General features: G+C 45.0%; 2 protein-coding genes and 1 non-coding gene across 3 annotated transcripts in view; all 3 read left to right on the forward strand.

Moving 5' to 3' along the window:
- Nucleotides 1-1,167, forward strand: part of WWC1 (WW and C2 domain containing 1) — a 177,304-nt gene extending 176,137 nt beyond the window's left edge. Inside the window, exon 23 of the mRNA XM_047783615.1 lies at nt 396-1,167. Within this exon, the coding sequence (XP_047639571.1) occupies nt 396-462 (67 nt within the window). The 3' untranslated portion in view covers nt 463-1,167. The remainder of the gene's footprint in view (nt 1-395) is intronic.
- Nucleotides 1,168-2,402: 1,235 nt separating this feature from the next.
- LOC125114162 (U6 spliceosomal RNA) lies at nt 2,403-2,509 on the forward strand. Its single transcript, XR_007131715.1, has one exon. It is a non-coding gene; the product is annotated as a U6 spliceosomal RNA (small nuclear RNA).
- A 4,221-nt stretch (nt 2,510-6,730) lies between these two features.
- Nucleotides 6,731-16,567, forward strand: part of RARS1 (arginyl-tRNA synthetase 1) — a 39,444-nt gene continuing 29,607 nt past the window's right edge. Inside the window, exons 1-6 of the mRNA XM_047783836.1 lie at nt 6,731-6,822; nt 8,093-8,227; nt 12,023-12,211; nt 14,450-14,558; nt 15,239-15,339; nt 16,056-16,177. Coding sequence (XP_047639792.1) covers nt 6,778-6,822; nt 8,093-8,227; nt 12,023-12,211; nt 14,450-14,558; nt 15,239-15,339; nt 16,056-16,177 — 701 coding nt within the window. The 5' untranslated portion in view covers nt 6,731-6,777. The remainder of the gene's footprint in view (nt 6,823-8,092; nt 8,228-12,022; nt 12,212-14,449; nt 14,559-15,238; nt 15,340-16,055; nt 16,178-16,567) is intronic.

Genomic DNA, 16,567 nt, shown 5'->3' on the forward strand with positions numbered 1-16,567 from the left:
TGTATAAATGTATAACTGAATCACTGCGCTGTACAGTAGAAATTCACACAACATTGTAAATCAACGATACTTCAATTTCAAAAAAGAAAAAAAGAGGAGTTCCTGTCGTGGCTCAGCGGAAACAGATCTGACTGGTATCCATGAGGACTCAGGTTCGATCCCCGGCCTCGCTCAGTGGGTTAAGGATCCGGCATTGCCGTGAGATGTGGTGTAGGTCACAGACGCGGCTCGGATCTGGCATTGCTGTGGCTGTGGTGTAGGCCGGCAGCTGCAGCTCCAATTTGACCCTCAGCCTGAAAACCTCCATTTGCTGCCGGTGGGGCCCTAAAAAGACAAAAAAAAGAAAGAAAGAAAGAAAAAAAAGCTGGGCTCTAATGAGATGGGCTCTTTTACAGGGAGAAGATGGCGTTTTTCACCCGGCCTCGGATGAATATCCCAACCCTCTCTGCAGACGATGTTTAAATCACCAGAAAAGTATTTCCTTTGTTCCCTTGAATACGCTGTGAACCTAGACTGTGGCTAAAGTTATTTAAGTGGTGTTATATGAAGGTACTGAGTCACAAGTCCGCTAGTACTCTCGATGGTTTGAAGACACACAGATTTTTTTTTTTTTTTTAGTTGGGGCTCTATTGTTATTAAAAAAAACAAAAACAAAAAACCAGCATTACCATGACAAGATTGTATAGTTTGTATATTTAGGAATGTATTTTTGAGAAAGAAAATTTAAATGAACTAAAGCAGTGTTCAGTTGCTGCTCTTCTTAAAATTGTTTAGACTTTTTTTTTCCTTTTTTTTTTTTTTGTACAGCTCTACCTTCTAGAGGTTTCACTGCAATAAGAAGTAATGTTTGAGGGACGATAATCCTCAAAGGACGTCCTACCGATGTCACAGCACAGCTGACCTTTCTTACTTAACATATTTTGTACTATATTAAAACAAAACAAAAAAAAATGCACGAGACCTGTTTGGGGGATTCTGAGGTGCGCCCAGGAATCTTCACGGGCTGTGATGTGTTTTTGTGGGGCCGCCTGACGAGGAGTGGGCAGCGGGGCAGCCTGCCCATGCTGGTCTCAGATGCCCAGTGAAGCCGCTGTAGCGAGTGAGGGAGGGCTGTGGAGAACTCCTTTCTGTTTGATCTCCATCAATAAAGTGGCCTTTCTGAACCAACATGCTCTCTCTTTTTCTCCCCGCCCCCAACCCCCCCAGTCCAGGTGACTGTGTTTTCTTTTGTCCACTCACTTGCTCCTTAAGTGAAAAATGACTGCCCAGCTGGGGCTGTTGCAAACACATCCGCAATCAGCCTGGAACAGGCCAGGAGCAAAAGTCTCTTCCTCCTCCCTCACTTTAGCCTGTGCAGCTGTCCTCAAAATGTGTCGTACTACCAGCCACACGAGAATCCCCTGGAGCAGCTTATTAAAAAACACAAACTCCTGGGAGTTCCCACTGTGGCGCGGTGGGATCGGCTGTGTCTCTGCAGTGCCGGGACGGAGGTTTGATCCTGGCCTTGCGCAGTGGGTTAAGGATCCAATGTTGCCACGGCTGCAGCTTAGGTCACATCTGTGGCTCAGATCTGATCCCTGGCCTGGAAACTCTTTATGCTGTGGGGTGGCCAAAAAAGGAAAAAAAAAAAATATATATATATATATATATGTATAATAAATGGGAGTACCTGTTGTGGCACAGCAGAAATGAATCCGACTAATATCCATGAGGTTGTGGATTCGGTCCCTGGCCTTGCTCAGTGGGTTAAGGATCCGGCGTTGCCATGAGCTGTGGTGTAGGTCGCAGATGTGGCTCGGATCTGGCGTTGCTGTGGCTGTGGTGAAACCAGCAGCTGTTACTCCAATTTGACCCCTAGCCTGGGAACCTCCATGTGGCAACCCGTGGCCTTAAAAAGCCAAATAAATAAATTATATATTTGTTTCATTTTTATTTATTTATTTATTTTTTTTTTGTCTTTGCCTGTTCTTGAGCCGCTCCTACGGCATATGGAGGTTCCCAGGCTAGGGGTCGAATCGGAGCTGTAGCCACCAGCCTATACCAGAGCCACAGCAACGCGGGATCTGAGCCACATTTGCGACCTACACCACAGCTCACGGCAACGCCAGATCCTTAACCCACTGAGCAAGACCAGGGATCGAACCCACAACCTCATGGTTCTTGGTCGGATTCGTTAACCACTATGCCACAACGGGAACTCTAGTTTCATTTTTATATAAATACACACACATACACATATAGACTCTTGGACTTCACTGGTGACTCAGCCGTTAAGGATCTGGTGTTGGCACTGCTGTGGCTTGGGTAGCTGCTGTACCATGGGTTCAATCCCTGGCCTGAGAATTTCCACATGCCACAGGAATGGCCAAAAAGAAAAAAAAACACAGAAATACAGGCTCCTGGTGCTCACTTTGACAGCACATATAATAAAACTGGGACCACACAGAGAAGGTCAGCTTGCCCCCTGCGTGTGGACGACACGCAGGCTCATGAAGCGTCCCATCTTCTGTGCCTGCGCCAGCATCTCCCACCCTTTGCTCATCAGCTCCAAAGGAGACTCCGTGCATCCAAAGCATGCTCTCTGTCACGGAGTGCTGAAACTGTGATTTTTTTCCCCTGTAAAAATATTCATGTAAGGCCATCTGTGAAATGAAGATGAAGCTGAGTTACATCTGGGAAAACAAAAAACAGTGCAGACTCCCAGACCCTTCCCCCAACCAGGATGGCCTGGAGACCCCCTTTTATCCATGTTCCCACTGTAAGTCCTATGCACACTGCAGTTTGAGGGACCCACTGGTATGTGATGGAGCCCAGGCATTGGCAAAGTTGCGAGGTCCCCACGTCCCACTGGCGAGTCACACGGGGCACCAACACGCATGACCCCCTCCAGGCCACTGAGGATGGCTGGGGGGCGGGGGTGGTGACGGAAGGACCAGAGCCCGCTTCTTGGCTGCAGGGCTCTCCCCCACACCCCCTCACTGCATTCCTTACCTGGTGGAGGTAGAAGGAATCTACAGTGGTGTAGACCCCACCGTTATGCCCGTGTGGCTTCTAGGGCTGTGGGTAGCCAGGCCCCTGTAACTATCCAGTCCTGTTTCTCATCACCAACCCAGGCCTCACCTCTGAACACAAGTCCCTGGGGCACTCTCTCCTGTGGAGTCCCAGCGCACCTGTTCAGGATGGGCTTTGAACTTCCTTTAAATGAATATCGATCGGTGTTGCCCCAACTCAGTTGTAATAGGTCCAAGGGCACAAGGATTGTGTCCTATGCTGTTCCTATGGCCCCCGATGCCAGCCCAGATCGCTGAGGCAGCTGCTGTCCCCACTGACCCTGCCCTGCAGTTCAGGGCGCTGGCTGCAGCGATGGGCAGACGACCCATCCCACTGGCCACCGGTGTGAGGCCAGGGATGGGTATGGGGCCCCAGCTGGCCAGGCAGAGCCTTCCCCCTGCATTTGCCACCTGAAGGTTACGAACTAGATTTCTCTTCCCTGAGTTATCATGACCATGATTTCAGCTTCTGAGGCCATCCCTGCGGAGAGAAGCAGATGTAAGAAGCGGAGAAAGAAGGGGTACGGGTGGGGTCGGAATCCACCGAGACCGAAGGTCAGTTGCATCCTCGATCTAGTCATAGTCTGTCTGGTGAACTGAGTCAAGAGGACTCAATAAAGGGAGGTCTTGTGGCTCAGCAGGTTACGAACCCAACTAGGATCCATGAGGACACAGGTTCGATCCCTGGCCTCACTCAATGGGTTAAGGACCCAGTGTTGCCATGAGCTGTGGTGTAAGACACAGTTCTGCTCAGATCCTGCATTGCTGTGGCCATGGCCGGCAGCTGCAGCTCCAATTCAACCCCTAGCCTGGGACCCTCCATATGCCATGGGTGTGGCCCTTAAAAAAAAAAAGATTCAAGCTGGTGTGACACTGGACCCAGGTGTTGTACACATGGAATGATACAGGCCAGGGGCCCTAGGACACTGGGTGACCTCCCCATCATCTCTAGAAGTCATTCTGTGCTTGGGGCAGCTCCCACTGCGGGTAGGAGCAAAAGGGGGCCTGCCTTCACTTAGAGCCTCAGTATAAGCTTGGTGCCCACCTGTTTCCAATTTAGATTTTTGTTTTCAACTGCTGTGTAATTAATACACATGATTTTAAAAACCTCAAATACTACAGAAAGACATAAACTATAGACTAAGACACCCCCACCCTTTGGAATCAACAATTAATAATTGTTAATCTGGTGGTTTCCACTTGAGTCATTGACCTTTATTCCTTGTTCATCGTCTGCAGGCAACCTCTGTCCCCTCCCTGCCATAAAGATGCGGAGATCGTGTCACCTACTTTCCCTTTCTCCTCAGCAACACCTTCTCATTTTTGTTAGTTACCTCATTGCTTTTTATGTAGATAAACACAGGATTACATTTACATGCTGCTCCGTGATGGCCGTCAAGCTTCCCATTATGAGTGCACTTGAAAAATTAAGAACTATGAACAGAAATATGCAATAGGAGGGAGAAGTCAATCTTATTCCCTATGGAAACAGAAAGTACGCTTGGACCTGGGGCATTGACACTCGGTTGCTGGAAGGAGAATTCAAGGATCCAATCATCTTTTTCTTCCCCCGTGATCCTCTTCGTTTCTTTCTGGTCACCGTTTCTCATACGCCGTGTCTTCATTTTGGGGTTTCCAATCCAAGAGCAAGTTCTGTCAATCCTGCCTCCAAAACACAGCATGATTCCATCCTTTTTTTTTTTCTTTTTCTTTTTTTTCTATTATCGCTTTGGTTCATTATGCCTCACCAGGACTATTTCCAGAGGCTCCTGTGTGTCGGAGCTGCCATAACAAGGTGCTACAGGCTGGGCTGGGGTGTGGGGAGGCTGAAACACCTCAGATTTATTTTCTCACAGTCCCGGAGGCTAGAAGTCTGAAATCAGAGTGTCAGCAGCAAGGATGGTTATTGCCGAGGGCTCTCCCCTCGGCTTCCTCCATGTCTCCACATGGTCGTGTGTGTGTGTGTGTGTGTGTGTGTGTGTGTGTGTGTGTCTGCACATGCACTATCTCATCAGGACACTGAACATACTGCATTAGGTCCCACTCTCATGGCCTCACTTCAATTCTATTCAATTTCCTCTTTAAAGACCCTACCCTATGGAGTTCCCATTGTGGCACAGTGGTTAACGAATCCGACTAGGAACCATGAGGTTGCGGGTTCGATCCCTGGCCTTGCTCAGTGGGTTAAGGATCTGGCGTTGCCGTGAGCTGTGGTCTAGGTTGCAGACACGGCTCGGATTCTGCGTTGCTGTGGCTCTGGCGTGGGCTGGTAGCTACAGCTCCGATTGGACCCTTAGCCTGGGAACCTCCATATGTCGAGGGAGCAGCCCAAGAAAGGGCAAAAAGCCAAAAAGCCAAAAAAAAAAAAAAAAAAGAAAAAGAAACAGTTTCTGAGGAGTTCCCATCGAGATACAGTGGAAAAAAATCCACCTAGGAACCATGAGGTTGCGGGTTTGATCCCTGGCCTCGCTCAATGGGTTAGGGATCCGGCGTTGCTGTGAGCTGTGGTGTAGGTTGCAGACGTGGCTCGGATCTGGCATTGCTGTGGCTCTGGTGTAGGCAGGCAGCAACAGCTCCAACTAGACCCCTAGCCTGGGAACTTCCATAAGCCGAGAGTGCAGCCCTCAAAAGACCCCCCCCAAAAAAAGACAAAAAAAAAAGAAAAGAAACAGTTTTGAGCAATTCCTGTGACAAGCACTGCTCTAGGTGAAGGCTACATGCACTTCGGGGTATAGAAGACTCTCTAAGGAGCCTGTGGGGATACATTAGAAGAGTCCATTTACAGATCATGAGTTTTTGTGTACTCTTTTCTAAACTTGGTCTTTTTTCTCAGACCCAGGACAACTGAGGAACTCCCCAAATGGCCCAATCCCCCTCATTAAATACCATCTTCAGCCAAAGACAGAGGAGGATTTGGGGGGTAATGTTTTGAGTTTTCGAAGGAGAGGAAGGCAATTCACATAGGGCTGGGAAAGCAAATGGCTGGTACACAAGTGTTTGCTGAGACCTGCAGAGACAATGAGACAAAAGCGGCATCTGATCTCCAGGCCCTGCCAAGTCTCACCAAACCCACTCCCGCCATAAAATTGGCAGATATGTCTGGTGATGGCTCTATTCCCGGAACAGGCACCTTAAATTCTTCAGTCAGCTAAAGGCTAGGTAAAACGAAAAACTTCCTGAGTCTTCTGTTTCATGAAATAATCAGCCTAAAATAATTCTCACACCAAAGAGACACATTTTGCAGTAGCAAATTTTGCTCACCTCCATGAAAGCAAGGGCCTTATCTGACTTTTTTCCAGCTGTGTCCTAGCCCCTCAAAGAGTGCCCTCATACTAATGTGCATAGTAAATGCTGTTGAATGAATGGATTTTGTTAGTTCTGTACCCATTTCACGGAAGGGTGAAATAAAGCCCTTGAGAGACAGAGGCTTTAGCGAAATGCCTCTGCCCAAGTCAGTTAAACACAGCGCAGCTTTGATCCGATTCGCTTCAAACTCTCTGCCCCAACATTGGAACCTAAAGTTTCGGATGCTGGCGGAGAATTCCCTGGAGGTTCTCCCCGCAGTGTCTTCTAGATTCCACCAGGGGGCAGCAGAGACAACAACAGCCCGTCAGCCTTGAGACGGCTGGGCGGGACCTTGAGGGGCGAAGAGGGAGGGGTTCCGCTTCCGTGCGAGGCTTGTTACTTCCCCTTCCGGCGAGTTGGTGGGTAAGACGCTGGCGAGAGGATGGACGGCTTAGTCGCTGCCTGCTCCGCGCGGCTGCTGCAGCAGGTAGCGCCTCGTGGCGCTGTTGGGAAGGTTTGGAGGGCAGGGACCAGGGCCCAAGATCCCGCCCAGGCATCGACTGGACGGCGGCAGCGAGGCGGGGACCGGCCTGCTTCCTCAGACTCGGGCAGCGGGGTCCCGAGAACCGGGCCCGCGCTGCCTCGGAAGCTAATGCCCTCCCAGGAACAGGAACGCTCTCCCAGGGGTGGGAGGGGAAGAATCCAGGGTCCCCAGGCTCAGTCGACTGGCATTCAGCCAAGTGGAGGGTCCCCTTCTCTCTGACTTCAGCCAAGTGGAGGGTCCCCTTCTCTCTGACTTCCCCAAACCAGCGTTTCCGGGGGGCTGCTGGAGCCTAGCGTGTTGAGTCTCCCCCGTCTCGATCAGTGCCCATCCTTCCCGGAACACGCGCGGAAGCGCGGGAACAGGGAGAGAGGAAAGTGAACTAAGAGCAGAAGACCCAGAACTCGTTTGCAGCTCAGCCACCGTCCTCTCCATGATGCTGAGCAAGGGCTGTCCTGAAAAGCCCATGGAGTGGCTCATTATCCAGCAGGAGCTGGCTCTCTTGACTTCAGTATTCGTGGGGAGGGAACTGTCATAGCTTGTTGAAAGTGACAGTTCCCTTACCCTCTAGGCTAGGTAGGGTGGGCGGGAGGGGGTGATGGGGGAGTAGTTGAAGGACTCCTGTCTCCTCAAAGGAGCTGCTTTAAACCACGTCTGTCATGGCATACAAGTTGGTCAAGTAAATGGGCAAGTTCTTCAGCGTTCTGAGTCATAGGGTCTTTGTCCGTGGGGATGTAAGTACCCTCTCATTGGGTTGTGATACAAATTACAGAGATAATTTCCGAAAAGTGTTTAGCCCAGTGCCTGGAACGTAAGATAAGCTCACATATGGCAGTGTATTTTGGCTGTCGTTATGCCCTGGTAAATGCTCGGACATTCAAATGAGGAATCTCTCCCTTAGGAATGCAGTTCGGTTGGAAGTGTTATTTTCTTTTGCATTGGCCTTATCCCTTATTGGCCTTGATCTGAGGCTTATGCCACAGCATGCCAGCACCCCTGTTGCTCTCCCTCAACACACACCCTTGACTGTTTTCTTATCAAGGATACTATCCTAACGTCCTCAGACATTTCAAGGAGGAATAATCGCAACTTATCAAAGGGAAAGTCCATTCCTACCTCCTCCGCCACACCCAGGTGGAGAGGAGGAAGTAGGTTTCACAGCATGTGGATATCAGTCCTGAAGGATGGACTGAACAAAGTGCCTTTTCTTTCACAGGAGAAAGAGATTAAGTTTCTGACTGCTGAAATTGATCGGTTGAAAAATTGTAGCTGTTCAGAAGCTTCTTCAAATTTGGAGCGATTGCGGGAGGAAAATTTAAAATTAAAGTATCGGCTGAATATCCTTCAAAAAGTGAGTATTCTGCCATCTGGTTTCATTCTAAAGTTTGAATTGTCGTGTCTCTTTTCAAAACGGTTGTTACTGAAGATTCTGAAAGATCCTCAAATACCCTGAGGAATTTGGCACCAGGAGTAAAGAACCCTCTCCTTTTTCCCTGCATTAGACAGGTTAGGACTAAGTTGTTGGTGCAAATAATGGAGAAATCACTGTTGTCTTTCCAGGGCCTTTTGAAATGTTTCGTCATACTAAATGCTTGGCCAGCTCGTTTTTAAATAATTGCCTTTATCAAAGTGAAATATTTAAAAATACACCCACAGTCCTTCTCTGTCCTAAGTTGGTTATTTTATAATTTTATGTTTACAATGTCATGTATTTTTATTTTTCCACTTAGAATTTCAGAACATCTTTTTCCATGATGCTTGTGCCATATTATTTAATGATTTAATAATCTATAACAATGTTCATCACTTTTATCAGTTTGGTCACAAGTTAACCTTGCTTCAGTTGGGGTTTTCATTTCTTGGCCTGTCTTTCAGGTCTGCTGATGACACATTCTGGAAGATGGCCTCACTCCTGTAATTGTTCTCCTGTGTGTGTGTGTGTTCTAATTTCAACCAGGCTGCTCTGGCATTATGCCTTTTCCCAAAGCTGACCACATTTAGTCATCTTAGACTCTGCTTGCCTGGCTCCCATGACGTCTTTTTTTATTACCTACTTGATATGTTTTACTTGAAAGAGCTTTGTCTTTGAGTCTTCTAAAAAAAAATCACAAAATTCCTCTTCCATGGAATATTCCCCCACATTTCTCACCTTTCTGATTATCTCATTTATTCTGCACATGTTCATACTCATTTTCCTGCTAAGTTTATTTCAATTCAAAAGTTTATTAAATACCTATTATGTGCTAGAGGCTGGGAGGGAAAAGAAACACAGTAAGGCAGGGTATATTCTAATACACATTTCCATAGTGAGAATTCACTCTAATGTGTAAATAGTAGAATTCTGTGAGTATAATGTGGAGGGGTCACAGTTTCTTTGACAGATACTTCACCCTGCTGAGTAACAGCACTGAGCACAAGGTACACAACAGGAAACAGCAAGGCAGAAAAATTAAGGCGCTGTGTGGTGTGCCCATTCACCCTGCCCTCCTCCTCTGGCTCATTTTGGCCGCATACTCAGAAACACATATTGGATGGTTGTCTGTCTCAGAGGCATTTTACCCTTGTTTTCATTAACTCAGGAGCCTCAACTTTTTTATACCCCCTCCCGTTGAGCTACCCCCCCCAAGATAAAGTCTTGTGTTTGTTTAGTGCTTAATAGGAATTACAGATACATCTTGCATCAGTAACAATGTCAAGATCGCTGTATGATGGTTCTCTTGTTAGAAAAATCACAGATTTCGAGCAACAGATTTCTGATGCTACTTTTCTCATAAGCTCTGTTGTTTTAGGAGGTAGTTTTTTGCATAATGTGAGGTGTTTCAGAACGCTTATATCGAGTTGTAGTGGAGTTGCTTGTACCATATGTAACATTTCTTAACATCGTGGAATTTACCGTTTGGAGGGAGAAGAGACTTATACATGTGAAACAGGTTAGGAAGAGTGTTTAATTATAATCAAATACTTAATTGCATGATACAGAAATCAAGTACGATGGATTAATACATGTGTTTACATATATGCACAAAACAGTCACACGTGCATACATATATACTGGTACCCCAGGCTTTAAAGATGCAAAGGTTGAAATTTATCTACCATAGGTTTTGAGTCTTAGGCTCATATCGAAATACCTTTAGTATTTGTTATTGTAAGTCTTTAGATTGTAAAAGCGTTATCTTCCCCTTTTTTGAGTGTGTCACCACAGGGCAGTGAATTATTGATTAACTGAAATCTGAAGTCAGTTTTCTAGTGAGTTTAATAATATAATTTCTTCCTTGTGGTAGAGGATGTAATGAGGAAGATAAAATCTTTTTTTTTTTTTTTTTGCTTAAGGGCCACACCCACAGCATATGGAGGTTCCCAGGCTAGGGTCGAATCAGAACTACAGCTGCCGGCCACAGCCACAGCCACAGCAATGCCAGATCTGAGCCAAGTCTGCTACCTACACCACTGCTCATGGCAACGCCCGATCCTTAACCCACTGAGCAGGGCCAGGAATCGATCCCACAACCTCATGGTACCTAGTCGGATCTGTTTCCACTGTACCACGACGGGAAGTCCAGAGGAAGATAAAACTTAAATTCTTCATTCCAACAGTACTGATCTTGAATCCTGCCTGCCATTGCCACTTAGGCTTTGTTTTCTTTGGCAAGTTACTTAATCTTGAGCCCCTACGAGGAAACGGTGATAATAGTCACAAACTCAATTGTTGTTATGTAGGTGAAGTAAGATAATGCACATAAATAAAGAATTTCACTCTGAAATTCTCAATACTTTGAATTACTCAGTGGTATGAGTTCAGCACTACTTAGTTGCTGTCATGGGTGCCATTCATATTGCACATCATTGACGTTTTGACTAATATAAAATCATGGTTAATTGTAGGTAGTGTTTCCATTAAGAGCATGTGTGTTCAGTTACCATTTCTGACCTGCTACATGGCAGGTACAATGAAATGCTGGGTGCCAGGGGAGAGTGTGAATAACACACTCTCCTTGCAATCACAAGTCTGGTGGTAGAGAGAGATAATTTGGAGAAGGTATGAAAAGTGCAAGAATAGAAGTAATAAACGAATTCTACACCATCTTAAATGAATATATTCCACTTCAAAGAAAGAAATAGAAGTTAGGGATCATCCAACATGGAATTATTTATCAGTAAGATAAAACAACTGATTATTCTGATATGTTAATAATACCTATCAGTATAGTTCATCTGTTTTATTCCATGCCTTGAAAAGGTCAACATTTTAATGGAGAGAATGTGTATATATATGTATTTACAACTTTTTTGAAGTATAGTTAATTTACAGTATTCTGTTAGTTTCAAGTGTATGGCAAAGTGATTGAGTTTTACACATATATATGTATTCTCTTTCAGATTATTATCCATTATAGGTTATTACAAGATATTGAGTATATCTCCCTGTGCTATACAATAGGTCCTTTTTTGTTTTCCTGTTTTATATATAGTAGTGTGTATATGTTAATCCCAAACTCCTAATTTATTCCCCCACCCCGAAGATTTTTTTTTTTTTTTTTTTTTTGCACCTCCAGCATATGGAAGTTCCCAGGCTAGGGGTCAAATTGGAGCTGCAGCTGCCGGCCTATACCACAGCCACATCAACACCAGATCAGCGCTGTGTCTGCGACCTACACCACAGCTCACGGCAATGCCGGATCCTTAACCCACTGAGCAAGGCCAGGAATCAAACCTGCATCCTCGTGGATTCTAGTCAGGTTTGTTACCACTGTTGTTTGTTTGTCGTTGTTGTTTTGCTTTTGACCATAGAGCCTTCATGTCCAGTTTATGATAGGAAGTTATTTAGGATCAATTTTATACTATTTCCTCTGTGCTTTAGAGAAGCTGAGAAGTTTCATTCAGCCACTTTTACTCCCTATTCCCAGTTCTGTTGTGATAAAATAACAGTGGAAAGAAAGTACTCAGGACATTTCACGTGTAGGTCTGTGTGAATGGAATAAATGTGTCCTGTTATGTTTCTCAACATACCCCAGATACGAGAACGTTACAGTGTGAGTGTATGTTGCCTTTTGGTTCTCAAGGCATTTGAAGGTTTCTGAAAATATTTGGGGAGTTTTTGTATGATAATTTAGAATATAATGACATTTGCATTCTTTTCTTACAGAGTCTTCAAGCAGAAAGGAACAAACCAAGTAAAAATATGATTAACATCATTAGTGGCCTACAAGAGGTCTTTGGTTGTGCCATTAAAGCTGCGTATCCAGATTTGGAAAACCCTCCGCTGATAGTGACACCAAGTCAACAGCCCAAGTTCGGGGACTATCAGTGTAACAGTGCTATGGGCATTTCTCAGGTGATTGTATTTTTGTTAAGCATTCTTGGTGATTTAATTTTGTTACATATCGGAGTTCCTGTGGTGGCGCAGTGGTTAACGAATCTGACTAGGAACCATGAGGTTGCGGGTTCGGTCCCTGCCCTTGCTCGGTGGGTTAAGGATCCGGCGTTGCCGTGAGCTGTGGTGTAGGTTGCAGACACGGCTCGGATCCCACGTTGCTGTGGCTCTGGCGTAGGCCGGTGGCTACAGCCCCGATTTGACCCCTAGCCTGGGGACCTCCATATGCCGTGGGAGCGGCCCAAGAAATAGCAAAAAGACCAAAAAAAAAAAAATTTTGTTACATATTATAATTATCATTACTATTTACATAAGTTAAAGTGAATTGTTGTATCCTCAGAGAAAACATTTTCCACAGTTCTGGAAATTGGAGGAAAGGGAATATGTATTTTTAATTTTTTTTAAGCACAAATTTGAGTATTTAAATTATAAATATATTCTCAGTTTTTAAGGGTAATAGTTGGTATTGTTTTGTTTTGGCACTTCCCTTCTTTGTGTCCAGGATTGCTGTATGTTATTATTGGGGGATTAAAAGTTAGCCACTTAGACCCTGCATTTCCATCAAATATTTGATGGAGTTGAGTCTATGAGGTGGGCTTGTATATTTCGTATTCATTCAGAGGAGTTCTCAATTTTTAATAGCTACATTGTCCAATGTGATTGTAGTTTATTTTCCCTGTTTAGGATTTTTGCTCTCTTTTCATTGCTGAATAAATAGGGTTAATCTAAAGAGATCAGATTTCTTCTAGATAATTTTCATGTGTCTATGTTGTGATTCACTTATAAGGGTGCTATTTATGCATTTTCTTTTTTTTTTTTTTGGCTTTTTGGCTTTTTGGCTTTTTGCCATTTCTTGGGCCACTCCTGCGGCATATGGAGGTTCCCAGGCTAGGGGTCGAATCAGGGCTGTAGCCACCGGCCTACACCAGAGCCACAGCAACGCGGGATCTGAGCCGTGTCTGCAACCTACACCACAGCTCACGGCAACGCCGGATCCTTAACCCACCGAGCAAGGGCAGGGACCAAACCCGCAACCTCATGGTTCCTAGTCGGATTCGTTAACCATTGCGCTATGATGGGAACTCCAGTATTTTCTTTTTTTTAATGCTGCACCATGGCATATGGAAGTTCGCGGGGCTAGGGGTAGAATTGGAGCTGTAGCTGTAGGCCTATGCCACATCCACAGAAACACCAGATCCAAGCCCCTTCTGCCACCTCCGTCACAGCTTGTAGCAATGGCAGATCCTTAATCACTGAGTGAGGCCAGGGATCAAACCTGCATCCTCACAGAGACAACGTGAGGTTCTTATCCTACTGAGCCACAACAGGAACTCCAAGGGTTGCTATTTGTTACGCAAATCTAAATATTGCACACTTTTATGATTTGAAAATTAGAAATGTAAGTATCCTGGAAACAAGCATTACATTTAAAACTCTTCATTAAAAAGTTCTAAATAGTTGGAGTTCCCGTGGTGGCTCATAGTAATGAAACAGACTAGTATCCATGAGGACACAGGTTCCATCCCTGGCCTTGCTCAGTGGGTTAAGGATCTGGCATTGCCATGAAGTGTGGTATGTAGGTCACAGACTTGGCTTGGATCTGGCATGGCTGTGGCTCCAGCATAGGCCAGCAACTACAGCTCTGATTCGACCCCTAGCCTGGAAACTTCCATATGCCATGGGCGTGGCCCTAGAAAGACCAAAAAAAAGTTCTAGATAGTTGGAGCTCCCATTGTGCCTTAGTGGTAAAGAACCTGACTAGTATCCATGAGGTTTTGGCTTCGATCCCTGGCCCCGCTCAATGGGTTAAGGATTTGGCATTGCCGTGAGCTGTGATGTAGGTTGCAGCTCAGCTCGGATCCTCGTGGCTGTGGCTATGGCATAGGCCAGCAGCTGCAGCTCTGATTCAGCCCCTAGCCTGGGAACTTCATATGCCATGGGTCCAGCCCTAAAAAAGAAAGAAAAAAGTTCTGGATAGTTGTGGCCACTCATTTTGAAATGGAGGTCTGTGGTCTTGGCACTTCTGTATTCCTTTTGGCACTGTTGATGCTTGATCTATCCCTTTACAAGGTCATTGGTCTTCTCTGCTTCTGCATTTTGATGAATCTCATGCTAAATGCATCTTGTACTTTGTCATTTGTGCATTTCCAAGTAACTTGCTGAAACCTGTTGTGTAGTGAATCATTTTATGTTTTATAGATGCTCAAAACAAAGGAACAGAAAGTTAACCCAAGAGAAATTGCTGAAAACATTACCAAAAATCTTCCAGACAATGAATATATTGAAAAAGTTGAAATTGCTGGTCCCGGTATGTCGTCATTGTTAATAATGTCACCTTTCTTAAGTAGTTGTATTGATGCCGAGTTCATCTGAACTAGGAAAAGAAAACCAGGAATTCCCACTGTGGCACAAGGGAATCAGTGGCGTCTCTACAACACCAGGACGCAGGTTCGAGCCCTGGCCCAGGGACTCCATATGCTAAGAGGCAGCCAACAAAAGAGGAAAAAAAGAAAAAAAAATTAATATAAACTTAGGGTTAAAACTTGTATACTGAACAAGATGATGAAAGCACCTTGGATTGTTAGGAAACTGTGGCTTTCGTCTAGAAGTAGCCACCCGGACTTGGGTGAGTTACTTTATCCTGTGGTTCATTTGTTCATCCACAAAAATAAGATAGATAATGGCAGATAAGTTTGTGGCAGAAGTATTATCTCTTTTCTGATAAGAGGTGAACAGGTCATTTACTGGGAATGAGGGGGGGCCTAAATTAAATAGGAAGTTTTCAGGAGAGCAGTGAAGGTTTGAAATGAATGCTGAAACAGAGGACTTTCAGGAGGGCTCAAACCAAGGCCACAAGCCAGAAAAGTTTTACCAGTGCCAGATTAGGAGCCTGGAGCCAGCATAAGTGAAATTGAGAAAGTCTTTGGGAGTAAACAGTCCTCAAGATTGGAGGCTGATTTTTTTTTTCTCTTCTATAATGTTCTTTAGGTTTCATTAATATTCACTTAAAGAAAAGCTTTGTATCACAACAGCTGACCAATCTCTTGGTGAATGGTGTTCAACTACCTGCCATTGGAGCAAACAAAAAGGTATCCGTACAGTTTTCAGTTGCTGTTATAGTGCATTAGGACTGTATTAGCTAAAAAAAAAAAAAAAAAGGACTGTATTAGCTATAACTAGGAGTGGCTTTCACTTTTTATATTTAGATTTAGTCATTAATATTTTGAGACTGTAACATAGCTGTGAAGTAGCCTTTCCCCGAGTCTTACTTGCTATGTGATTTTTTTTTTTCATTGCACTCTGTAAGGCGTTTGAGATAGTTAACTGATAACTTATAAAAAATAGGTAACTGGTTTAACTGAGTGTGATTCAAAACAATCAGTTAACAATGGACATACTTCATCAGAAAGCCTAACACAGTTGAATTACAATCAAGATACTATTTAGGGAGTTCCCGTCGTGGCGCAGTGGTTAACGAATCCGACTAGGAACCATGAGGTTGCGGGTTCGGTCCCTGCCCTTGCTCAGTGGGTTAACGATCCGGCGTTGCCGTGAGCTGTGGTGTAGGTTGCAGATGCGGCTCAGATCCCACGTTGCTGTGGCTCTGGCATAGGCCGGTGGCTACAGCTCCGATTCAACCCCTAGCCTGGGAACCTCCATATGCCGCGGGAGCGGCCCAAGAAATAGCAACAACAACAACAACAACAAAAAAAGACAAGAGACAAAAAAAAATACTATTTAGGTCTTGAGTTTATCATTAAGTCTTTGTTTCACTCCTTTAAAAAACCTTTGTTATCTCTCCCAGGTTATAGTAGACTTTTCCTCTCCCAACATAGCTAAAGAGATGCACGTAGGCCATCTCAGGTCAACAATCATAGGAGAGAGCATGAGCCGCCTCTTTGAGTTTGCAGGATATGACGTGCTGCGGTATGTACTCTTGCCTTTCCTTGGAGATTTCTCTAGAAAAGGGAAAATGTCACTTGAGAAAGAGACTGAATAAACCAGGGACTCACAAGTGTGGTTCTGCTTCATAATCACCCATTTGGCTTTTAAATTATGTCCTTGGACCCTTGGCCTTGGACTCATAGCTTTTTAGACTTGGGGTGTGGTGTGGAACCAAGGAAAAAGCTCCCCCCTTTGTTCCACAAGTATTTCTCAAGTGCCTCCTGTATACTCAGGGTATGTACTCTAGCGGGAAAGGTGAGCAAGAAACAGCTAGTGCTGGGCCTTGTCGGACATGGTAGGACATGGGGATTTTGCTCTTAAATGCAAGAGAAAGCTTTCGGGGAGTCTCAGTAGAGCATGTCAGGTAAAGAG

Source organism: Phacochoerus africanus, chromosome 1 (genome assembly GCF_016906955.1).
Source record: "Phacochoerus africanus isolate WHEZ1 chromosome 1, ROS_Pafr_v1, whole genome shotgun sequence".
NCBI classification, from domain to species: domain Eukaryota; kingdom Metazoa; phylum Chordata; class Mammalia; order Artiodactyla; family Suidae; genus Phacochoerus; species Phacochoerus africanus.